The 25,020-nt window shown below is 48.0% G+C and overlaps 4 protein-coding genes across 4 annotated transcripts; 3 read left to right on the top strand and 1 right to left on the bottom strand.

Annotated features, from left to right (window-relative positions):
* Nucleotides 1–2,580: 2,580 nt before the first annotated feature.
* FPSE_11725 (uncharacterized protein) lies at nucleotides 2,581–4,372 on the top strand (the record flags this gene model as incomplete). Its single annotated transcript, XM_009264842.1, has 3 exons — nucleotides 2,581–2,941; nucleotides 3,045–4,254; nucleotides 4,315–4,372. The coding sequence occupies 3 exons, from the start codon at nucleotides 2,581–2,583 to the stop codon at nucleotides 4,370–4,372; spliced, it is 1,629 nt and encodes a 542-aa protein (XP_009263117.1).
* A 9,103-nt stretch (nucleotides 4,373–13,475) lies between these two features.
* FPSE_11724 (uncharacterized protein) lies at nucleotides 13,476–14,101 on the bottom strand (the record flags this gene model as incomplete). Its single annotated transcript, XM_009264841.1, has 2 exons — nucleotides 13,476–13,693; nucleotides 14,089–14,101. 2 exons carry the CDS (start codon nucleotides 14,099–14,101, stop codon nucleotides 13,476–13,478), a joined length of 231 nt encoding a protein of 76 aa, XP_009263116.1.
* A 1,343-nt stretch (nucleotides 14,102–15,444) lies between these two features.
* FPSE_11723 (uncharacterized protein) lies at nucleotides 15,445–15,898 on the top strand (the record flags this gene model as incomplete). Its single annotated transcript, XM_009264840.1, has 2 exons — nucleotides 15,445–15,471; nucleotides 15,698–15,898. The coding sequence occupies 2 exons, from the start codon at nucleotides 15,445–15,447 to the stop codon at nucleotides 15,896–15,898; spliced, it is 228 nt and encodes a 75-aa protein (XP_009263115.1).
* A 2,582-nt stretch (nucleotides 15,899–18,480) lies between these two features.
* On the top strand, nucleotides 18,481–19,894 carry FPSE_11722 (uncharacterized protein; the record flags this gene model as incomplete). Its single annotated transcript, XM_009264839.1, has 2 exons — nucleotides 18,481–19,701; nucleotides 19,778–19,894. The coding sequence occupies 2 exons, from the start codon at nucleotides 18,481–18,483 to the stop codon at nucleotides 19,892–19,894; spliced, it is 1,338 nt and encodes a 445-aa protein (XP_009263114.1).
* Between the last annotated feature and the right edge of the window lie 5,126 nt (nucleotides 19,895–25,020).

Raw genomic sequence — 25,020 nt, 5'->3', positions numbered from 1 at the left:
ACTGTTTTCTTATCTTGCCCTGCTTTGATGGAACGACTTGGGGAGTCATAATTTCCTAATATCCACATGGACTGGCGAATATTGGTGTCTGCGAAGGATTTGGATGATTGGGGGTCGATTGTTGTCTTCGTTGATAGCCCCCCCTCCCCCCCATTGACTCGCTCACACACTTTGTACAACCAATTAGTCAGTCAGTTACTTGATAACTATAAAGATGAACAAGCTTTCATTTTGACTTATCAACTATATTGTATGATCTCCAGTCCTAGTGTGACTCAGTAGCGTTCGATGTGTTCCATATTGTAGGTATACCAGCAAGCGGGTATGGACAAACTGATGAACCGACAAGAGACTAGCTGTCCACTCGAATCATATAATTCAACTATCCCTCGCATATAGATAGTACTGTTCATCTCCAAAATTCTAAGTCGTCTTGGAACATATGGCATGAGATCCAACACTAGGCAGTTCGGTGCCGAAGATCACTTGAAAATTATGCTGTATACTTTGTCTTCTTCTGTACATATAACCTTATAAAACGGATATGATGTCCCTTCGAAGCATTATCAACATTGAGAAAACAGTGTTATCTCTCAACCTTCCGACCACGAATGATCTCAGTGGAATATGCTACGCTTCTTTACTGTTACCCTATCTACTTATAGTAATTATTGAATACCATTCATTTTATATAACGTTAACTATCTATTATGAGAGTTTCAATACATGAATGCTGGCTATTTGGTCTAAATCAAATGGCGATCGTCTATCGGGCACCGCATCATGAGAGTAAGTTGATGATTGCAACATATAAGCAACTCGAACCCTCGGTATTGGCACTGAAAACACATACACTGACTAGTATGCTACCTGAATGGCTCTGTTGAACGTGGGATCTAGACTCTTTGATATTCGCTGTTGATTGTGACGTCTGACAATATGCTTCCACTGAGACAAGGGCAGTGGGCTCTGTGATTATGGAGTATTATTCGAGTGCTCAATTCGCATAGTTCATGTATAGAGCATCGCAGGGGAATGTTTCATTATTACCTAACATTATCGAGTAATCATTGCTTGCGTGAATTCATATCTTCTTTGCATGTGCCTTATTCCTCGGCGGTCGGATGTCAGTCCGAAATTGCTGTACAAAAGCTGGGGCATTCGGGTGATTGCCCCAAATTTACATGCTGACGAGGTACCCACTGTCCTCCAGGTGGACCTGGAAGTTGGTGAGAAGGCTATGCATAGATTGATGTTTTTACCAGGGTTCTGTGTCCAGCGTATAACTTGTCGCTGGTAAAATTGACTCGACCAGAATGCGCAACATTTGAAGGGAGCAGCATGCTCTTATCCTCGGCTCGATGGCTCGGAGGACAAGGCCGACGGTGCCTGTGAAATGATTTCGGAACACAGCCGAGGTTCAAAGGGTGTAGTTAGCGTTCAAACTTGTAAGGTTTCTATGATGGTGGAAATCGAACTGTGACGACTCGGTCTTCGACCGAGTCAGAAATCTTGAGGCAAGTGAAGCCATCAATTCCAATTTCTAGGGAAATGGCCGAAGGCAGGCGATGCAGTCATTGTAAGATGGGGAAGCTACTCTAATCGTGGGGTACTTGAGCTCAGCCAAAGGCATACATTGCTGTGCCCGCAACCCCCGCCAAATTTGGTGGAGATGTGTCCATCTGCAAGTACCTTTTTCAGCGATCTAAGTACCTCTCCACGGGTCGTCACGGCAGTTGGCCACCTTCTCTCCTTCCCCACAAGCAGTTCGTTCACCTTGGATCTTTTAGTGTCAGATCTTGTCTACTTTGGTGGCTGCATCGAGCTCATGAGCTTCACTCCTTCCACCCGAGCCAGGCCGATGGCTACCGAGCGGGACGGACGATGGCCGGTCGTTTTAGTCACCGAGTTGAGACCTCAGCATGGGAATTGCATTTCCGTCTGCTGGCAGGCCGTCGTTGCTGTAAAAAGCTCTACAAAGTCAACTGCTTGTTGGTAAATACTTTGTGAATTCTATGCGACAAAAGAATTGCGATGAGCAATATCATATGATGTACAATCTCACTGATCCAAAAGTTGACCTCTCGGACTTCAATGTACGAGACGAGATGATCTCGGCGTTATGTAGAATGATTTCATGGGGATGGTTTTATCTTCCCCAGGCCCGGTGGTGCTAATGACGTGGAGACACCTCTCGGCTGTAGTCCGAGGCACGTTCCGTATTTGGGAATTCGATATGCGGAGCACTGTTGCTTCAATTTCAATACCTCGAGACTATATAACCTCCGTGTTGCAAGTCCAAAGTTCTTTCGTTCTGTGCTTTATACTTAATTCCCCATCTGTCGCTGTCCATCTCTACAGTGAGCCCGAACTCCAGAAGCATTAGCTGCAACTTCACGGCAACTACCAGAGCTTCTTACATGTGCCCGCATTAGCATCTCATTGCCGGAACCATCGTCACCCATCTCAATCGACACGTGAAAGTCCCTTCTACAGTACATAAGATACATCAGCCTTTCACCCCTCATCGCTCCCAGGCAAATTAGTATACATCCATTCATCTCACCAAACGCAATCACAATGGCTTCTCTCGATTCCGTCCTCCAGGGCGTTTCCGTCTCTGGCAAGGTCGATGAGATCCACCGGAAGATCCTCACTCCTGAGGCTTTGGGTTTCCTTGCTCTTCTGCACCGCTCCTTCAATGAGCGACGCAAGAACCTGCTTGAGCGCCGCAAGGCTCGCCAGGCTGAGCTTGATCGAGGTGTTCTACCCGATTTCCTTCCTGAGACCAAGCACATTCGCGAAAACCCTACATGGAAGGGTGCCGCTCCGGCCCCCGGTTTGGTGGACCGTCGTGTTGAGATCACCGGCCCCACTGACCGGAAGATGGTTGTCAACGCGCTGAATGCCAACGTCTACACTTATATGGCTGATTTCGAGGGTAAGTCTCTATCAATTAATGGTGCGACTGTTTCTCATGAATACGATGTTCAGGAGCAAATTGTCGCATGGGTTGGAAATAAGTTCGCTAACTTCACAATCAGATTCAAGTGCCCCTACTTGGGACAACATGATCAACGGACAAGTCAACCTCTACGACGCCAACCGTCGCCAAGTCGACTTCAGTCAAGGGCCCAAGGAATATAAGCTTCGTACCGATCGTAAGCTGCCCACTCTGATTGTCCGTCCTCGTGGCTGGCACCTTGAAGAGAAGCATGTCACCGTTGATGGCGAGCCTATTTCTGGTTCTCTCTTCGACTTCGGCCTGTACTTCTTCCACAATGCTTTCGAGACACAGCGCCAGGGATTCGGTCCTTATTTTTACCTCCCCAAGATGGAGAGCCACCTTGAGGCACGTCTTTGGAACGATGCCTTCAACCTTGCCCAGGACTACATTGGCATGCCCCGAGGTACGATTCGAGGCACTGTCCTTATTGAGACCATTCTTGCCGCTTTCGAGATGGACGAGATCATCTACGAGCTCCGTGACCACAGCTCTGGACTTAACTGCGGTCGATGGGACTACATCTTCAGCGTCATCAAGAAGTTCCGCAACAACCCCAACTTTGTCCTTCCTGACCGTTCCGCTGTCACCATGACTGTGCCCTTCATGGAGTCATATGTGAAGCTCCTTATCCAAACTTGCCACAAGCGAGGCGTTCACGCTATGGGCGGCATGGCTGCTCAGATTCCCATCAAGAACGACGACGCCGCAAACGACAAGGCCATGGAGGGCGTCCGCGCCGATAAGCTTCGTGAAGTTCGTGCTGGCCATGACGGCACCTGGGTTGCTCATCCCGCTCTGGCCAGCATCGCTACCGAGATCTTCGACAAGCATATGCCCACTCCTAACCAGCTTTTCGTACGCAGAGACGATGTCACCATCGGCCAGAACGACTTGCTCAACATGAACGTCCCAGGCACCATCACAGAGGAGGGTATCAAGAAGAACCTCAACATTGGTCTCGGTTACATGGAGGCTTGGATTCGGGGAGTGGGATGTGTTCCCATCAACTACCTTATGGAGGACGCTGCCACAGCCGAAGTCTCTCGCAGTCAGCTCTGGCAGTGGGTCAAGCATGGTGTCAGCACCGCCGATGGCAAGCGTGTTGACAAGTCGTATGCTCTAAAGCTCCTCAAGGAGACTGCCGACCAGCTTGCTGCCTCTGGCCCCAAGGGAAACAAATACCACCTTGCCGCTCAATACTTCTCCGGTCAGGTTACCGGCGAGGACTATGCTGACTTCCTTACATCGTAAGTGCAAACCATACCCATGGCATTTCGTAAGATCATATTACTAACTTTTATAACCAGGCTTCTATACAACGAGATTACTCAAGCTGGACCCCCTAGCCCTGCTTCGAAGCTATGAGCGGAACCAGAACAAACAAAATGGATATGAGGAGTCAAATCAAGCGTTTCATAATTGTGTGCATTGTATAACGAAGGGTTTCTTTCCCGGCCATGATTTTAATGATATCATATGTTATTTTATTGTTGTATTTAGTTTCACAAATTGGAGTCCCATCGATTGATGCTAACTATCTCATCACTTCACATTGCAATTTATCCTTGTGGTTGGTACCTGATCTTAAAACAAAGTCTGAAATAAGGAAGACAATAAATGTCATCATGTACTGATATAGAGAGGCTGGCCCAGCAACATAGCTATAATGATTCAATGGCAGTTCTGTTAACAATTTGCAATAATTGACAGAGTTACAAGTATGAGTCAACTTGAAGGAGATGAATTCGAGTAGTTGGGGCTCTTCTGTTGGCTTTTTTTACCTTCCGGTGATTCTTCCTCATACGCAGTCCTGACTCGAGGCATGGGGCAGCATCGAGACCTGAGAGCATATCTTCACCGAGCCCATCGAAGTCTTTACTGTACTCATCATCGGAAGTTGGACAGTATACGTCCCCTCGTTTGCTCATGCGTCCATTTATAAACTCTCGGTAACTCCGTCTCGGCAATTTCAGACTCTCAATGAATAATTCATCGGCTCACAGAAACCCCAAGAACTATTTCTTCACGATTCCATCAAGTTCAATTTGCTGAAAGTCCCTCTCAGCAATCACACAATTCGATGTCTTAGAGACGCAGCATGAGCTCACAGTAGACGTTAAGCCAAGGTCAGGCCCTGCCAGACACGCAGTAGTGGTGGCAAAGAGGGACGCAATTCTTTACCATAAGCGACTAAGTTTACACCAGGTGCAGGTTTTCTCGAATTGCGAGAGGTTGGCCTTTGTGCCATGTTTTCGCCGCAACTTCGCCGTGAAGACCCCGATTGATACGCCACGGCAGTGCCCGCCCGCTTCATCAACTGAGCGATGTAAATTAGTAACCAAATGTAACATGCTGGTCTTGGTTTACGTCAATAACTTGTCATCGCATCTAACTTTACCCTGTATGAATGTGGACGATAAGACGTGAGTTTGACTCACACGGTGCTCGAAAGACTACCCTATAACATGACCGAACATGCGAGTGGATCAACATACACAGAGCGAGTTCTAAGACCCTACTATAACCTCAAATATACAAAGAATGAAGAATCACTTCTACCAGATCTATAAGAGCTTCCTGGAGTGTAGAGTTTCGGCAGGCGTGAGGCTCGGTTTCAAAACCATTTCTTCCAACCAGGTGACTACCCAAGAACAAACAGAGAACGCCGTGCAGCTACAAATAGACAAGATTGGGTAATGATCCCAGTTCAATCACACAATCATTAAATTAGAAGAGCCCAGAAGTAAAATCTGGCATTGTAGTCTTTTAAACAGCTCAGGGACAATCCGTGATAGTGAGTTGTGCTTGAGATATTGGAAGTTTGGAACATGATGAATTCTCAATATCCATCGGCTTTCTGCACATAGTGACAAAAATGCTCTCCGCCTGAAGCTCAGTAATACTAGAATCTTTCGTAGTTTCTTCAATGTATACATAGAAAGCTCAGTTTCGGTAGGAGGAAGCATAACGTCCGCTATTTCGATAGGGAAATTTGACAACGGCAAAAAGTGACTATTTGAGATCAGGCGCGCCCAAATTTCTATCAAGCACAATACACTCACAGCATATGCCCACATAGTTAGTAAGTTGTGCGAACTGTGGTCTCTACTAGATAGTAACTATGGACTGCCAGGTCTTATGCGTTCGAGAGACGCACAGCCCCGATTACTTATAGCTGTATGCGCTGGATACAAGATATTGCTTAGGAAAGGGAGCCATAGAGAAAGTGAGCCTCAATTGATAACGGTAAGTACCCGCTGTGGTAAGAGAGATATCATTGCTACCGAGCCTTCAGGGTTCTCACAAAACAACTATCCATGATAGCCAGGCGGCCAAATAAGAACGACACCGAACCATTCAAGCTGAGACGCCGAGACGAGCTCGATAAAGCTGTGAATAGTGACTTGTCAATATCGTCAAACAGTGGACTGCCGTATCATACCATTGATGCCTAGAGAGTGGCTCTGTATCACAAAGTTCAACACAGCAGCGCGCAGGTACTCTCTCCACAGCTGGGAGCGATCCGTGAATATATTGTAAACAACACCAGAGCTCATAATGCTTATAAGCAGCATGAAGTGTAACCGGTCATGTCAGTCATTGGTGCCTAAGGAGGCAGCCGGAAGATAACTTCGGTTGCAGAATTAAATATTGCTCACAAAAGTGTCGTCCCGCCAGTTAGGTGAACCAACATGCCAATAATAGAATTGGGGTTGAACACGGGTTGTCCTTCAAATTGTCAGCAAATCTTGCATCTAGATTACTCAAACCCCAAAGGATCAACCTAGCGCGGATCATAACAAGGATACATCCATGGACAATATTAACATACTAGGGGGCGCATATGCTTATTATTGATCGTGCCCTATAGGTACTGGCTCATCAAGATTTAAATTTCGCCTGCATGGTCAAGCGAGTTGGGCTACCCCATGGTTCCATGAAGTAATCAATACCTTTTCTTTTTTTTTTCTTTAGCGGGGGCCTAAAACTGAAGTTGCTTTTCGTTCCACAGGGCAAAGTGTGGTCTAGTGTCTCTACAGCCTTCTACCAGCGGCTTGGGTAGCAGTGATTCTGTACCACGATTCTAGTACTATGTAAGATTAACTCCGTCGTCGTCGTCTTAGATACTGCACGCAGACTCATATACTCAACCTCCAAGTCGCTGGTTACACCATAACGAGGCCGGGGTCGGAAGTGGTGAATGTTCCCTGAGCAACTGTGCCCAGGACTGACTGGAGAGTTCATGCTATGTACTCCAGCATACCTATGTCAAGTCTGATGCAGTGCTGGACATTGAAGTTGAGCTCGAGATCACCAAGTCTGCACCACCGGCGACATCGTCTTATATTTTCTGTGTATTGTATATTTCTCGCAGTTCCAACTTCTGGCCACCATCAAGCTGTGGTGAGTTGAGATGTCACCAAATGTTAGCTTGATATTCACTTCTCCACTGTAGGTCACACAGCAGCATGCATTTATGCCTTTATATCACAGATACGTACCAACGCAATATTCACTAGAGCTTCATCTTTCATCTGATTTCTCGTTGCAGTGGGTAGCCCAAGTTGAATCAGCCTGTTGCTGATATGTCAAGGGCAAGCATCATAAAGATCGGTGACTAAGCCGCAGTGTTGAATCTTCGAGCCAGAAAATGTCGCTGAGCGCGCACACCATTACATAGCCTGATCCTCGTATATGTTGTCGCAAGGCGCGGCTCTAGTCCACGGTCAATCTTGTCTGTCCTCACCGGTCATGCCCCGTTGACATGGCCTTGAAAAAAAAGCAAGTCTGCAAATATTCAATGTCTTTGCATGGAGTCCACCAGGATAACCAATCATGAGCGGCCGCCCCTGGAGGCGGGGTGTACGTAGAGTACTCATGGATGTTCAGCTTAGGTCCTCTCATCACACTGGATGTCTCGCAAACATTTGGGAACACCGTCTGGAGTGCTCTGTTTGCCTGGAAACTTGGTACATAGTAAGAGGCCCATCAGGTTCTTGATATCACATCAAAGCTAGTCTAACGTCTTCACAGAACGACCAAAGGCAGTTAGGTTACCTAGCTTGCGAGAAGCTTGGTGATGAAACGCCACCAGGAACGATCGACGCAGGGATCCTTTTTGCAGATCTGTACCGTTTGCGGCGCCTTGGTGTTAGAAAAGACTGCTGGTACTTGCAACGATTGCTAGGATTTTAGATATAGATCCTGGAGTCGTTTGGAATTCGACATAATACTCTATATGATCATTAGAGAAAACCCGAACCCCTGAGAACGATCATCACTTGCGTCAGATTATCTCCCCGTTCTTGGACGGAGATTACTTCAAGGGAAGCGACACCCGGAAACTAGCGGGATATTCCCGAGCTCGTCGTGAAGGTCTGCTACATGAGCAATCGTTGTTGGTGAACGACCCTTTCTTCCAGGAACAGCCAGATACGCCAGAAAGTTGATAATGTGGTGTAGCAGAGACCAGCACATGTCGTCCGAGAGGTTCCAAGGATATGGATCGGATCAATATCTCAACAGGTTATCGCTGTGGCGCGTCCAAACCCCTGGTCGTGCAACGGTCACACTACATATATATAGAGAATAAATGGTTCAGCTGTCCCGACACAGTTTCCCTATGATTTCGCCTTGCACGAGTGTGAATGTTATATCGTCACATATCAGGTTATCCTCATAATCATTCGTATCCACTCCTGTCGTGCAAAGTTCGCTTGCCGCGATGACCATGACCAGACTAGTTGTCTCGGCACGGTAAGTACCTTCGCATGTTCCCTAGAAGAAGCGTGGGTCGGGTTGCTGAGCTCTTGACCAAGAAAGTATAAGACGCCATCATTGTGATACGTAAGAAGTCGGCGATTTTAAATCTCTAGTAGCCTTGGGCATGGTGTAAAGAAACCCTCTACACTCGTGCAGTATGGAGGAATGGGATCCATAACGTTCCGTGCTACCGGGATAGGTGAGGAATTCAGTCTGATAGACCAGTGCGATGGGGGGATAAATGATGAATGGTCTCGATCTTTAGTTGCTCCGCCTTATGGCACGATTCCCGTTTCGTCAGTGCTCAGGCTAGACAGCTTGCATTGGCGTGACGTTTATGCTAGCCTTATCACCAAGCTGCCTGGCACACCTGACAAGAGGCGTAAGGGTAGGGCTCCACCAGCGGTAGACGCCATCAATCTGCGGTCCACCGAGTTAATTTGGCACACGGATGGCTTGCGGTTAGTCTGCCAGTGCCCCTGGCTTTCGAGGATCTCGTTTTCCAGCACATGGCACCTGGTTTCGCATCGACGGGGCATATTGCCATAACAGATGGTCGTAGTCTCACTCACTCGTCCTGCATGACTATACAGATAGTTGCAATGGTCATCATGTGCATTGATTGATACATGGGTTTGTTCAAGTAGACATTGAATGTTTGTTAGGTAATTCGGCAATGGTGTGATGTTGTTCTGTTGAGGATGGAGTTGTGCTGACTGTGAGGTTATTGGCTGCAGCATGTGTAGCCGGTCGGCCATCAGAAACATTGATTTGACCAGCTCTGTCATACCAACTGCTCAAATGCTTGCTTATAGACTGTGGATGAAGTACTGTAGATTTTTGGGGTATGGCGTCTTCCGTATTCGAAAACCGAGTCCGCAACCGTTTGCCGGACGGTTGTCGTGTCCAGCATCGCAGGTGAAGGTATTAGCAGGTATAGACTTACACCTAGGTTCTGATAAACACAGATAGACATACTCGACGACAAGTCCGTGGTCAGGTAGAGTTTGAACCGACGCTACCGATTCTCTTTTTTTCGATTCTGCGATGGTCCAGCCGAGCTAACTGTGCCATGGCCCATGGATCAAGGATAGCTGGGTGCAATCCCCGCACACCCCAGAAAGGGGCTCTTGTAAAAAGCTCTTGGCTTTGACTGTGGCGGTAGGATTCCGCAGCCTCTTTGACAGGGACAAGCACTTGTAAAAGGAAGATCTGGGTGACCTTATTAGTAGTACCTGGGTATGTGTGGGGGAGAACAGTTCACCAATATGGATTAGTCATGTTCTGGGTTCTTGGGTCGTTCGTTACCTAGGCTACTTAGCACGTACCGAGGCAAGGTGTTGTGAGGGAACATCGAGAGTTCTTTCCTTTCATGTTCAGAGCCCAAAGGCTGTCAATTCGCAAACAACAATTCAAACAAGTCACACCTGTCATGACGATGACATGGTTTTTCTTTCCCTCAACTGAAACGAACGGTGCCATCGCTAAACCCGTTAACCCATACAGATGGAATGCATATGCACACGCTGCCTAGCATCATCTCTAATAACTATAGTGCCACTTGCTTGTAGTTCCCGTCAATTTGAGTTGCCCATGATCTTGATCCACCACAAGTGAGTAACGGTCTATCGAAGATCAGTTCATTTTTTCGAACCAGATCGCTCATCATTTTACCCCGCACACCCCGAAGTGTAAATTCGACCGTGTTGCAGATGACTCCCCAAGTGCGCGTGATGCCCTAATAGTCAATAGTGAGAGATGGGTCGTCTCGCCATTGTGAAGAAGCTTTCTTGTAGCAGGACACAGACGATTACAACTGCAGGAGTAGTACGTCATGGGCTTAAGAGAGCCTGGTTATTCTAACATGTACCCAGATATCAGTTCAGCAGGAACACACGGCCTTCAGCCTGAGCCCATGCCAAGTTCTAATCGTAGGTGCCTAGGTAGTGAGCGTCGTGACGCAGACTAGCAGAAAGTATCAAGCATCAATGACAGGCAACCCAACCAATGAATAGAGTCCATCACTCTCTAAAAATCGTAAGATGGTGACATTCTGACGAACATTACTTAATCGAAGCTGTCAATATTGCTGTTTTGGACATTACTGTAGCATCAAAACGCTGCCCCCCTTCAATCGGGTTTGCGTATCTTATTCCGCGATGGGGCGATTTAGCCCAAACCCGGACTGCTATTCGCGAGTAACATGAAAACCGAGGCCTCTAGAGCCTCATCTCCCGCATCAACTAGTCAGGAAATAGATTAACGTCAAGACATCGTCTTCTTCGCCTTGCCTAAATTCGGGGATGTTAGACGAGTACAACCATGTGATGAAGTCTTTACGTGACCGGGCTCCTTTTGTCTTGCCGAGTTTGTTTCATTCTTTTTATTATCATCTAACATCAGTAAAATCATCGCGCCAAGACAATGATGGCCAGCATTACTTGGGCTTGCCTAGGGGCCCTGGTAGAAAACCATGAATGAGACTACTATGAGGCCGTAACCTGATAAAGTTGAGCAGCTATTAAGATAGGCAAATCCAGTTAATGGTCAATGGCTGCCAAAAAGACGCAAGCATGGCATGGCCAATTGCGGGAGCTATGCAACTATGTATCTCCGAGGTGTTAAATAGGTAGATTCTAAATCCTGTCGGAACCCATGGCACTGATCCCAGCGTTCACGGCCATCCCTGACCAAAACTCCCTGGGTTTGCGGGCGGCCCAAAGCATGGGTCTGAGCTGAGTCTGGGCCGTGTTCTACAACCAAAGTACTCTCTGTGTATGCAAGTACTTCGGCACCAGTGGTTTGCTGTTGTCGACGTACGCATTCGGTCATACAGATAATGTTTTGCTTGGCAACCCAAAGCAAGGCCTCGCATGAGTGGGAAGACAATAAATGCAATGGGAGAAAGCCGAACAAAGAATGACAGGCAATGGAGTAAGCATACATGCCAATGACAACAAAGCGGTGGATATCAATACTGGACTACGCATGCTCAAAGGGATGATTGTGGTGTATCGCTAAACTCAATTGTTCAAGATGACTGGCCGCATCATCAATTCAAGGATTAACATGGATTAGCTCGTGATAGAGTTGGAGGGTTTAATTGCATCGGAAACATGAGACACAGTCATTTCTTCGCAGCAGAGGAGGTGGTTGCAACCAATTGAGTGCATCTTTATCCTCTCGACATAATTTTTGTTCAAAAGAATCCTACAGAATTTATCACTTCGTCTGTTTCGAAACAGACAGACCGATTGAAATATCATTTTCTGCAAAACCGTTGTGATAAGCTAAGTGGCAGTAAGCTGGGGCTGCCTCCACCAACAACATGCATGGTATGGTGAGACATACTGGATTCGCGTAAGGCATCCGTAAGGTACGTGTTGTCTAGTTGCATGCAAAGTGCTTGTAGGGCAGGGTTTTCCTCGTGCAGAGTCGTAAGCCTAATATTTGTTGTCTCAGGCGGCCTACTGGGTCCGAGATTGAGACGTTCATCTGAGACCTCAATTCGACATAAGAATTCTGTACCGTTGCATCAGCATGTGTCCAGATGGATAGACTATGCGAGGGGATGCTGTAGCTAGTCTCTGTCTAAGCTAGCTTGTTATCTGATAGACATCCTTATTTCCTGCCAACTACCATGGCGCCCTAGCGCTAAGCAGAACGCTGATCCAAGACATGGAGAACCGTTTGAAGCAGCAGAGTTGCGTCAATGCCAACCACGTTCCATTCTTTTTGCTTGGCAATACGCTGATTGAAAGACATCTAGTCGGCGAAGGGCGACCTTTCCATTTATCGTGGGTATAGAAACTAATGTACATAGCACCTAGTGTTGTTACACAAGGTCTGGTGCGTATCGGGATATGATCGTCGGTTAATGAGAGTCTCGACGTTGCTCGACTTCCAAGGAAGATATAATGGTATTTGCTTCTAGATTACTATGTGGCAATCGACACATAATAGTTACTTAAGTATGGTACGTTGGCAACTCCGTATGTGTGTTTTACCACGTATTCCATTCTCACTCTTCTTTTTTGTTCCAGCGGGGATGACACTCAGCTAATCAAGGTTAATTGATATACAGGATGCGTACGAAAATGATCTTTTACCCCGTGATACCGTTGCCAATCATCACAGTCTATATCCACATGCTACATACAAACCGGAACATGTACTGTACTGTACTGCGTCTAATCTAACGAAACTTGATGGGGCGTTTTCTACCATTGTGAACTCAAAGCATTAAAGTCGAGGACAAGCTTAGCATTCCAACCCACATTCATTCCAACCAGTTAGTTTATTTGATACTTACTTACCCAGGACGTGAATATGGCTTGGCCGCCTTACCCGATGGGCCTGATGGAGCGATCATATCAATAACAAAATAGTGGCAGCGCGAGGCCAGTGCCCAAAAGGGAACAAAGTTGGGGAAAGGGCTGCTGCTGGCAAAGTTTACCAGTGATGACTTGCGTCGTTTGCCGGCGGGAGTTGAACGCCTCTTTTTCTCGATGCGTTCCCAGGAGCTTGGTTGGCATGGCTGAACCTATCCGTTGATGGCGGCGGAAGCGCGAAAGGGGCGAGGGACAAGGGACAAGGGCAAAACAGAACAGGGCAAGGTGTTTGCGTTTGTGATGGCGTTGGCGTTGCGCCCGGGATCCACGATGGTCTCAAGAACTAAGCATTCTCCCCGGTCGCTCAACCAGCATTAGCTCCTCTTGTAAGTACGAGTGTCAGTAGAGAAGGGGTGTGCATCTGAGACCTGGACAGGGGTCACAATGTAACCGTGGACAAGGGGGGAGGGCATGGAACAGCGATCCGGTGGAAGAGAGGCCCAATCTCTTTCGATAGCCTTGTTCACTAGTGTGATCTGTTCAACAACTTTTGGCTCCAGAGAAAATGGAAGTGAATACGACTTCTTCTCAGCTGAATGTTGTCAGCTAGGCCGTCTCTGGACGGAACAAGTGTAAAGCAGTGAAATGACGCTGCTGTAACGCAGATGAGCAGAGACTTTTGCTTATGCTAACCCGCTTACTGAGAATCAATCACTCTTCTGTTGTCACAAAGTTCTATTTTCCTAATACAGGACAAGATCAAACAATCAAACCTGGGGAATGCTCAAGGGGTCCATGACGGTGGGTGGTTACTGTAAGAAGGCACGGACAGGTAAGGGCGTTGTCTGTAAATCAATGGGTCATAGTGCAGCAACGTAATCGACAGGGGTATCGGAGCAATCCAAATACCTACAGTATGCAGCATGTTGTGCGAGCTTTGATTTGCGGTTGGCAGAATAATGATTGTCATTGGGCAGCTTAGCTTACGACCGGTAGACATGATCGTAAAGTTAATTAACAATAAAATGGAGTAATGGCAATTGTGCTTTTCATAGGCATAGTACAGTATGGTCACTCTATGTATCCAAACTCTCCGTAACGTTTTACAACAAGCAAGGGCTCGCTGATCTCAGGCAAGACAAAGCAAATTCCCAATATTTGTTGATCTGCGCTGCAACTCGAACCATGGACACGGGAGTGTGGCAGGGGACCCTGACACCCAAGTGGACACGCTGACACGGAAGCAACACGCTTGGCAAAGATGCTTCACATTATGGTTGTTGTTGTTTAATAATAACAATATTCAATCGATAAATAAATAAATAAACATGTACTTATATGCATCTGTACCCTACAGGATGGTAAGTTTTAATCAAAGCTGACGAGCAAGCAATTTACCCTACAATATGAGTGCAGTGCAGTACAATTCAGCACATGTAGCAGTACGCATGCAAGGAATTTTAGGTGAGACCAGCAGTTTCTTTTCCTCAACTGTTCTCTTTCTCATCTTTAAATGTTCCTGAAACAAATATCACAACGACGAATGTATTTCAAATCAGCCATGCCGTTAAGCCAGGGTCTTGACATATCGGGATGGCAGAACACCACAAATCTTGGCAGGGGAGAAGCTGGATGTGGCTTTTGAGGCTCCTTCGCTGGTGTCTGCCCCCTGCTGACAGACACTTTAAAGTAAGAATATTGCCTTGGTGTTGAATCCGCAGAGCAGTGCGCAGACAATTTCTGAAAAGGGACGGACTGCATGCCCATTCCTTTTGTCCCTGACGCAGCGCTAAGTTCGGCACTGAGGCTTCCGCTAGACACCCGTCGTTCATGTTTTTTTTGCTTTCTTCGCTTGTCTTTCTCTCTCTCTTTTGTCCTGGGATTCCAGACCTGACGCGAGCGAGATATACGGTGTGTCAGTCAAAGAACTACCGTGGACTTGAACACATCGAGCCATTAGATGAGGGACAATGTTCTAGGCCCTGGCGGCCGAACCTCTATCGAGGATTGGCCATTCCCATGCTGAGGGTTCCCTCCGTGAAGTTCTAGGCTTTTCTTGTTCGGCGGATTGGGTAAGTCCAACACGGACCCGGCATATTGGGTTTGCTAGCACCAGTCTTCGTTTTGTCAACGACGAACTCTTCTCAACTTCGCTGTTGCCGAGGGTTTCAAATTCAGGGTCCAGCTTTCGACTAAAGTCTTTCCCCCCTCCCCTTCCCTTCTTTTCTCCACGTATTTTCGAAAGTATTGGTCTGGCCTTCGAGTCCTTGACAGCCTTTAGTAGCTTCCAGGTCACCCAAGGCTCGTGTGTACCTGGTCGCTAGCGTGGCCCATCTGCAAAAGATGCCTGGACTGTTTCTTCTGTTGCAAGTGAGTGAATAAGCGAGCGAGCGAGCAAACGTAAGAGGGAAGGAGGTGTTCACCTGCCACGTTGTATGCTGCGTTCACTCACACGATCCATATTAGCAGGCACACCTTTTCTCTTTTATTTCACGGTTTTAATAAGCGTTTCCTATCATGACTAGGTAGACAGCCAAAGACATTGAACACAATCCTCTGCTACGTGTAATGAAATGTACCTACTAAGGTACTGTAGGTGGTACTGTACATTACCGACACAACTATCAACGCGACCACCACCACCACCATTTATGACAAGCATCATCTGCACCCCATCTTGGTACCATCAGGGACGCCTTCCGGACGCCGTCCCCGTTGTGCTCGACGCCTTCAGGGGTTGCAAAAGAAACAGAGTCCAGCTGGTCGGTTTCCGCCACTGCCACAGCCGGGGTACTAGGGTCGAAGACAGACAACCTCTCCCGAACAGCCAACAAAAGCAGCCGCCAGCCCACAGTCGGGACTGCATTTCTTTGCGTCCAAAAACCATAATAAATTGTTTTACTTGGAGAGGCACGGACTGCCATGCAATCCCGGCGGTTCGTTCGTCAGTCTAGCGGCCCCTGGGCTCAGGAGACGACATCTGTTTTCAGCATGACGAGGTAGGTCCGTTATCCAACGGAACAACCCGAGGGTCAAGACCAGTTGGAGCCAGAGCCACCAAGGTAAGTAGTGAGGAGGGAATCAAGAAAAAAGGAGTGATTAAATAAGAAGAATTGATCGTTCTGAGTGTAGGAAGGTATTCTGTGGAAGCGATTTGCGTGCCATTCGTCCAGGGCGGGCGTCAGCCGCTTTCTTACCCCCTGGTTCCCGATCTGGCCCAAGCCACGTAGTGAAAAGTAGGGACGGGGATGGAGATCCCGTGTGCCAGAGCACAGTAGACGAAGATCAACAAGGCCAGACAGTTAGCTAGATCCAGCAGAAGAGAAGGCTGGGAGCTTGATCCATGGTTATCTTTGATGCCGATGAGCGAGGCGGATCCGGGCGCACCGTCAGGTCATCGCGAAGCTTCAACTCAAATGCCTGTAATTGCAGCGAATGGCGCTCTATCGAGGTTGTCGCTGGGCAGCTGAATAACTGTATTGGCAAAGTTTTCGGCAGTACAGAGTGCCTGGTTCTCGGCTGTAGCAGGTCTTGATAACATCTGTCTTTTCAGCTTACCTTTTACCCGAGCAGATAAAGTACGTGCAAGTACTTCGGCCAGTCTTTTGTACGGCAGCTTCGTTGCCTCTTTTCTCACCAGCCGAGCAGAGTATGACCTTACTACCAAACACAATTGCTTCTGAAGACGTGGTTTGTGTCTTCAATTGAATGTCTCGCACCCCAACTCATCTTGACCCACACCTGCAGAATGCAGACATATCACACCCCCCGCCCCATGTCAATCTATGTGCCACCCCTGTTCTTCTTTCCGGCTCCAGCTCCGGCCTACTGGTGGTGGTGGTACAGTGCCAGGGCCTGCACCTGTACATACATGTCTAGACCTTTGCATACTGCACTAGACTTACCCAGATCAAGTGTTGGTAGGTCTCCTCTCCTGCATTGTCATTAAGTCTTCCAGCTGCCAATACGTAAAGTGGTGGGCATCCTCGTCTAGAAAGGTGATTGTGGTTAGGGCTAATGTTGTGCTAATAGAAACTATTAATGTACGAGAATCGCGATGTTATCTAACTGCTGTTTTTGTCATTGGTTATCTCAGCATTCCCGCCTCCTCCTTTTTGGATTTAGACTTTGGTACGGTACAGCATGGCACTCTTGCTCTCGGGATGACTCCATGGGATGTTTATGGACGTACTTTGCACAACAGGTAGGTAGGTAGGTCCTCCAGCTTCGTCAGAGACCTTGTCTGTGTTGGAACCAACAACTGGGCCCATGATTCTCTTTCAGCCCTCCCGCGCTAGTCGCTTTTAGTGCCTGGCGTCCTGTCCTGAGAGATCCCGTCTCAAGAGAGGAACTAGCAAGGATGCTAACACAGAAGGATGCCAAGGCGAGAAGCTGTTCAGAGCAGTTGGAGGGGGGGCCTGCTCTCGCTCTGTTGGGAGAGTACGTACTCTGTAGCTCTGCTGGTGCTTTAGTCTCACTCCGTTCTAGCTGGGTTTGCTTCCTAGAGTCGGCCTTACCTTGCTTGACCCAGCACTGACTGGTCTCTGCGCTCATTCATTTTCATCTCGTTCTCTTCGTCTGGTTCTGCCCGTACTGGGGGTGCAAGTAGCAGAACCGAGCAAATGCTTCGTGCATCGAGGTTGGAGGCACACGCCACTCTGTGCAAAGAAACCTTATTGAAAGTCTGTATGTAAGTACTTCTTTCCCATTGACGACACACCAAGAGAGACCACCCCAGTCGACCCCATTATCCCGATCCAAACTTCTACATATGTACATATCGTGACTGCCTTACTCCAAAGCTCTTCATTCATCTACCTCGATCCTCCTCCATTTTTCAGCTCCTTCCCTTCTCCCCTTACTTTTCTTTTAATCCCAACCATCCAACCCAGCTTCAAGACGTCTTGTTATATCTCAATATCGTTATTATAATCCTGTTTCCGTCTTACCAGTTGTTGGCGGCGTCTATCAGATTACATTCTCACTTGCACATAACCGCCATTCATCCACACACCGTATTGGACATAGACGAAGAACTTCCTTGGCAGCCATATATTACACGATCACGGTGCCTCTCAAGGTTTTGAATAAGCGCCCTGTCACACGACAACTTGCTGGACTTGAGTTTTGTCAAAAAAGAGTTTTGTCAACAAAAAAAAAACAATTCTCTGCTGACTGAGCTGCAACTATATCGAACCCCAACGAAAATTGTGGTCGCCATTGACTTCATTCATCACTCATTAGGGAAGCCCCGCGGAAAACGCCTCTGTCCCCTTTTCGACGCCAGCAAGCCCAGGACCTGCGAGGAAAACTACCGGACGTTGACACAACCCAATTTGTCTTTGAAGCTTCAAGACACTGAGCTCTTGGCAAACAAAAATGTCGGCGGATCCTGAAAGCTTCACATCGCGGCGCCCTGCCGCAAATGCACTGCCGGCTTTCTCTCTGCCGCCTCCGAATGTTGATGTACCAAGTATGGCCAGACAATCCCTCTACCCTCTTCCTGTAGGCAACCAGTCGGACTCGTTTCACAACCCTCGGGATACCGACTCGGGTGGCTATTCCTATCATACGTCTTATTCTCCCCATCACGGTTCCTTTCCCGATCGCCGCGTTTCGTCTTCGCCCAGTATTCTGACCCCTTCGCCAGGAGCCAGTGAAGATCTGAGCCCTAGTATTTCTAGTGTGAACACAGGTAGTTCCCAGGGTTCCCAAGCAGCAGGTGGAATGTATTCGTATAGTGGCCTTCAAGGTAACTGGTCCGCGCAAAACAACTCCGCCTACACTGTCAGTTCTGCAACTCAGGCCCCGCCGACCCTCGGCCAGCAGCATTTCAGTATTCGAAGCCAGTCCATGTACAGCCAAGGCCCCGGAATACATCAGTACAACCACCCGCGAAGCTCCCAATCACCAGCTACTGGAGGTGAAGGTCTTCCAGCACCCCCTTATGATCAGGTACACCATCCTTTCCAGACTCCCATCTCAGGGGGAGGCGGCCAGACCACTTCACCAGGATTGTCGACATCCCATCATGCTCAGAATACAATTCTTGCTTCGCAAAACTCGGTTTCTACACAACCCCCCGCCCATTCGAACGTATCAGCACATACGGATTCCTATACGCATTCGAGACCCCCGAGCACACCGAGCTATTATACAGCTTCCTCTACACCCCAACAGCCAGGCTTCTCATCCTACCATGCTCAGCCTTCGCCGACCCAGCAGTCACCACCGGGCCATGGCCCTGTTCCCCGAGGTATGGGATCAGCTGGCATGGCGCCCCCTAATGCATTTCGACATTATCCTGCCTATCAGCCGCTTCCCAACATGGGCGGGCCAGCTATCATGTCAAACATCCACCAGCCAGGTAGTCAAATGTCGATGATTCCAGGCATGGGCGTGCCTCCGTATGGACCTATGCTTTATGGCGGACACGGCCCGGCTACTCCGCAATCAGAGCGACCTTTCAAGTGTGATCAGTGCACTCAATCGTTCAGTCGTAACCATGATCTGAAGCGCCACAAGCGAATCCATCTGGCTGTTAAGCCTTTCCCTTGTACATTTTGCAGCAAGAGCTTTTCTCGAAAAGATGCCCTCAAGGTAAGAAACACATGTTTTCTGGGTTGATTTCTCCGATCAACTATGGTGCATGAAGCAATTACTAATTCTGATATAGAGACACCGACTTGTCAAGGGTTGCGAGAACAAGGCCAACGAGGCCATCAACGCAGACAGCAATGGGACAGATCGAAGTGGAGAGGAAAACGACAGTCCTGTGAAGCGCGAACAGTAAAGAAAGAGCTATTGATTTTACGGACATACCTATATCGCGAGATGGCAACTACGACAAGTTCCATGGTTCACAAAGGGCCTCGATCTACTTTGGCCATAAAGCACGTACCACGGCGCCTGATCGAGGCAGCAATCGATACTACTGGTCAAGGCCAGATCGTTAGACATCCACTAGGATTTTTTGTCTTCAATTATTTTTTGCATACTGAGGGAGGGAATGTTTTGGAAACGGCGTCAAGGAATTGAGCAACCAACGTGGGCTGGCGTTGTGTCCTCACGAGGGGTTTGCGAATGGGAAAGCTTTAGAAATTCAGGGACCAGGCCAAAACTAGGACGGTATTACGTCTCGGTATCGTTTTTAAGCAATGGGTGTTTACGGAACAGGATGGGAATGGTTGGGTATAACGGAAAGGGTAACGGTTATCAATGGCAGGTATGAGTTTGTAAAATCAAGGTAATTCGAACGTTTTCACGATATTCGATCCATGTAGACTCATGGGAAATTTGATTATATCAGTCGTTCTCTCTAATATCAATCATTTCTTCCACTATTGCCAGAACCACAAAGGTGTTATTTTGTACAGCTGGACAGCAGTCTTGACACAACAACGCACAACGATCGTGCCAAAGGCGGCCTGGCCGATTCTGGCTATGGTGCCTCTTTGCAAACAAGTTAATCTATTGAAGATGGGTCCGGAGTGGGAATGGTTAGGCCGAGTACTGTAGTGATTCTAGAGCAATGTTTGGCATGGGAATTTGGCCAGCCAGCCACAAAAGACTACTGTTATGCCTATCAAAGACGTGCAGTAGCTGAAATCAAGTTTACCTCTGACCAATACCTAATCCCCAAGCGTCAAGAAAACAGCTACCATTACAGATCCTCCTTTAGTTCAAAGTCTGAATGCCGAGTGATTGGGTAATGCCAGGAGATAACCGAGAGGCCTAGATCCAGCAACACATTGGGTACTAAATCGCGTACTGTACGCGAGAGGTCTTTGCGGTAATACCAATGACGACCAAGAATTTGAATTGAGTTACAGCCTCAAAAGTCCATCTCGTTTATCGAGGTGGTTGGTGGCCGAAGAGAGATTGGTAACGGACTGTCGCTGGGAGTCTCGTTCAAAGCTGACCAACACTGCGATTTACGAGCAGCATGTAAGAAAGACCGTATTCATTTCTCGTATTGTGGAAACAAATGAAAGAAGAATAAGATCTAGCATGTATACATTGCGGAGCTATTCATCCAAGTCGCTCCAAAAGCGCACCACTCGTATGAAGACATGGAACAAATATTGGCATTGCACCTCCTCATCCTGCCGCCCGTCCACACTGGAACTACCTGGCTTCAAGGTGCATTCGGTCAGCATGCGCTGTCGGACAAGGCGAGTCTATTCCCTTTGGGGGGGCTTTGCCCTCCCTGTCGATGGTGTCCTTGTCCCTTTGGGGATGAAATCCCTGGAGCCTGGCGGCTTCCAATGCTGAAACTAGTGCTTTGACTTTCTGGCCTCATCGGATTCGGGGCTGAGTCTGACTGTCTTGAGAAGAAAGGGGATGAGCGAAGTGAGGTGCTCCCACAATTGCGCCCATTTAGTGACTTCTCCAGAGGCAATTGTGCAGTCTCCGAAGTACTATTATTTGTCTTTATGCACAGCGTTGTTGAGGACACCGCAACGGAATTAATGGATGTCAGCCATGGGGTAGTGATACCTGGAGCAGTAAGATTTAGGGGTCTGTCCACCAAGAACGAGGAATAAACACGGGCATATGGCCAATGGTATGGAGGTTAGAGCGAAAATTAGGGCTCATTTTTTGGACGATGGTACTGACGTTGTGATCGTCACTTTCCTACCCATATGTCCGCAAGGGGCTCAATGAGTTACGAATCCCTTCACCTCCCACGCTCTCATCGCCATCATATCACTGAACCATTCTTCTCAACTCTTTTCTTTGATGTAAAGAATAGCAGGGTATTACATGGTTTGGTGCCGCCTCTCAGCCAGCTGGGCTTCGTTAGGTTCAGGGCGTCAGATGAGGCAGAAACGTCAAACCTGCTGGTCGGGACCGGCGCAGTATCAAGCATCTCTCAACTGCAGCCCAAGGGCGTGCGACTTCTTGGGTGGACTAATGTAGGTACATACTTGGACAGATTTATTAATGTGATGCCAGCACTAGGTGACAGCTTGTCACCAAAGTATCGAGGTCAAGTGAGAGCAAGTGCACATCAGCACCATTACCCTTTTCCAAATCCGATCAGTTGCCTGATCTGCTAGCGATTCTCGCCAGGTCCATCTACGGTAAGAGTTCATGCTGCGGCGTTTGAGTATACGGGGAAGTGCACAAGTGTGAAGCTGAAGAGGGGGGTCACGCAGGACCTAGGACTGACCCGAACTAGAGCCTGGAACGGAGCGCAGAGAATTAAAGTATGTGGGAGGCAAAAGCCCAGCCGATAAGTTACAAGGGTGAAGGAAAAGAGGCGCTCGCCAGCGGGAGTGGATGAGTTTTGTGGAAGCGTAGAGGTGCAGTACAGACTGCACACGCGACAGGTCACGTAGTAGGTGGCTTTCCCACCTCCCCCCATTGCCTCGTCTCTAGAAGGCGAAACGAAATGTAGCCAAGGGCTGAACTTGGGTTCGGCTTGTGAATCAGGGCGTGATCTTACCGCTGAATGAGACGATGTGGTTCTAGACAGTCAGCCACGGATCTGGTCTGGCGTCGAGGCTGAAAGTTCAGTGGGATTTCGTCTATCCATCCATCCATCCATAGTATGCTACTGTACAAGATCGTCAGCAGGGTTCACACCGGAATACTAACACCCGCAATGCAGACAGGGTTCTGGATACCCAAGGACAGAGTCGAACCATGCTGTCGATCCAGGACACGGACATGGCCTCGGAGAAACAACAACACTCACCTGCGGTGATATGATCACTGATGACAAGAACCGCGGGAATGGGGGGTTAAACGATGGCGAGGGTCTTCTGGCAAGAATGGGAACCCGAGTTGTCGGCCTGCAGTTTCATTTTGACCCCTGAAGAGAATCTGGACACGAGTCCGACCCTCTGCGTTGCACTATTGAAGTTGGATCGTCTCAGCAACACATTGCACCGCACCGTATCTTGAATGTATCTCATTCCCTCTGTTTATCATAGATCACCCTTCTCTTGCCTTGACCCTCTTCAGCTCATCCACTCCCGGAGAGCCTTCTCGTCCACATGTCTGAGTTGAGGAGGTGGTGGATAACGGGTGTGCGCCTGTTGACCCGCATGCAGGCGGAAGTTGGCACATACGGGAGGTTCTTTTCACCTGAGCCACATGGTAAACCGTTACATCTTCACCGTCGTATGTATCCTTGCTGGCTATGCAGCAGGTATCCTTGACTTGAACCTCCCCAATTCTCGGCAGACGATTCTTCGTTGCTGACACGTATTCTCTATGTTCTCTTCATAATCTAGCAACCCTGTGAGTACAGCCCCCCTTTGATGTACCTCGTGTATTTCCGATTGGTTTATCCATCAACTGTTGTTCTCCCCAACCATATGTGTCTGCGTGCATTTGTGATGAGGAACGGTAACTCACATGTAGTTGTTCCATCTCGCAGCGAGAATCGTGCTTATGGCTGGTTGCTGGAAGCAATTCTTTGACTTGGCTTGTTTTGCCCCTTAAAACCAAGTTACTTGACGTTAATTGAGTGGCTTATGTTTTGATGTTGCTTTATATAAGCTGTTTGGCTCAGCTTCATTCTTACCATGTTTTTGTTTTGCTCCTGATATAGTCTCACCCTTAGATTCCGGTGCTTCTCTCCACTATAACAATGGCCATGCATCTGATTTACCTCTATTATCGTTGACAGATCCGACAGATATCGCCATGTCGTCCGTAACCCCGGTCTATCCCGAGCTTTGCCGTCTGCAGCCTCCCGTCCAGGTTCTATATCAAGGTCAGACCCCAGATCAGATCATAAGACTCATGCAGTCTGCCGAGAATTTATTGCCCGCACGCTGTGTTCGCTCGTCAAGGAAACAAACGTGCCGCTCCTGGGCATCGCAGGAGCTGAGCAATGACCACGAGTAGCTGTGTAACACAACGGTCGAGTCCACGGGAAGAGGCATTCAAGGGGGGTGTAGATTTTTCAGGTAGCTTACTGCAGGGTTGCTGTGAAGAATATTGAAATCAATTGTGTTGTTGAAGAATGTTCGTGCTCCCTATCTTGCTTCCTAGGGACAGCTCAGCTCTCGACCTGGGTATCGGCAAGTACATGCATCTGTGTGACCGCCACCAAATTATGGCATGAGGCTGAACCACAATATCGAGGACTAATTATGCTGATTATTGGCAATTGGGTGATTTTGTTGTGAGTCATTACTGGATTTATCACCTAGGTTGATCGTACAGTTGGGTAGTTGCTGGGATAAAAGGGTATAGGAGGTAAAGACAAGTTTCAACTCAGACTATCTCAAAAGTCCCACGAAGCTTGGTCTGAATGCTACAACTACTATCTTCCCCCAATATGCGCATCTGTGGAAGTCAGTAGTAAGCATACCGCAGGTTGTACTCTGACTTTACGACACACCTTCCTGCCCAATATTCTATTCTGGCCTCCCTTAATGCTCCATAAGCTAGGAAGAACTTTATGGAGTCCATTAATCAGCCTTGAGCCGTATAATCCTTATGATTCATTCTCATGTTGTGGAGGTTTGCCATGGGGGGGGGGGCAATGTTGAGTTCCAATTAGAACTTCTGTGGCATTGTTGATACCCAACGACTTTGGTGAAGATCAAACAGCAGCGAAGAGGGACTTTGTATAGTGGTCCTTACCTATGCAACAGACAGTCCTCGTTTGAGATACAATACCTGCTACAATCATGAATATCTGCGAGCATGTGAGTGATAACTCCATGTTACTGTGTCATTACCGGGCACTGTGGGACATCAACACTTGCTCATCACTGCTGGAGTTGTTCGCCATTTATTCCGCTGAGAGCCAAGTAGGAGTCTGAGTGCCGTATGTTACTATACAATAGACAGCTCTGTGAATATATAGAAGTAGTCGGAATCTTGAGCTGCCAGTTTGATCGAGGTTTCATGGGCAGTTACAGGATCGTCACGGATATGAACTTCCGAGTTGCT

Source organism: Fusarium pseudograminearum, chromosome 2, assembly GCF_000303195.2.
Source record: "Fusarium pseudograminearum CS3096 chromosome 2, whole genome shotgun sequence".
Classification (NCBI taxonomy): Eukaryota; Fungi; Ascomycota; class Sordariomycetes; order Hypocreales; family Nectriaceae; genus Fusarium; species Fusarium pseudograminearum.
Note: the sequence above shows the minus strand (reverse complement) of the source record. Positions and strands in the feature narration are given on the sequence as shown.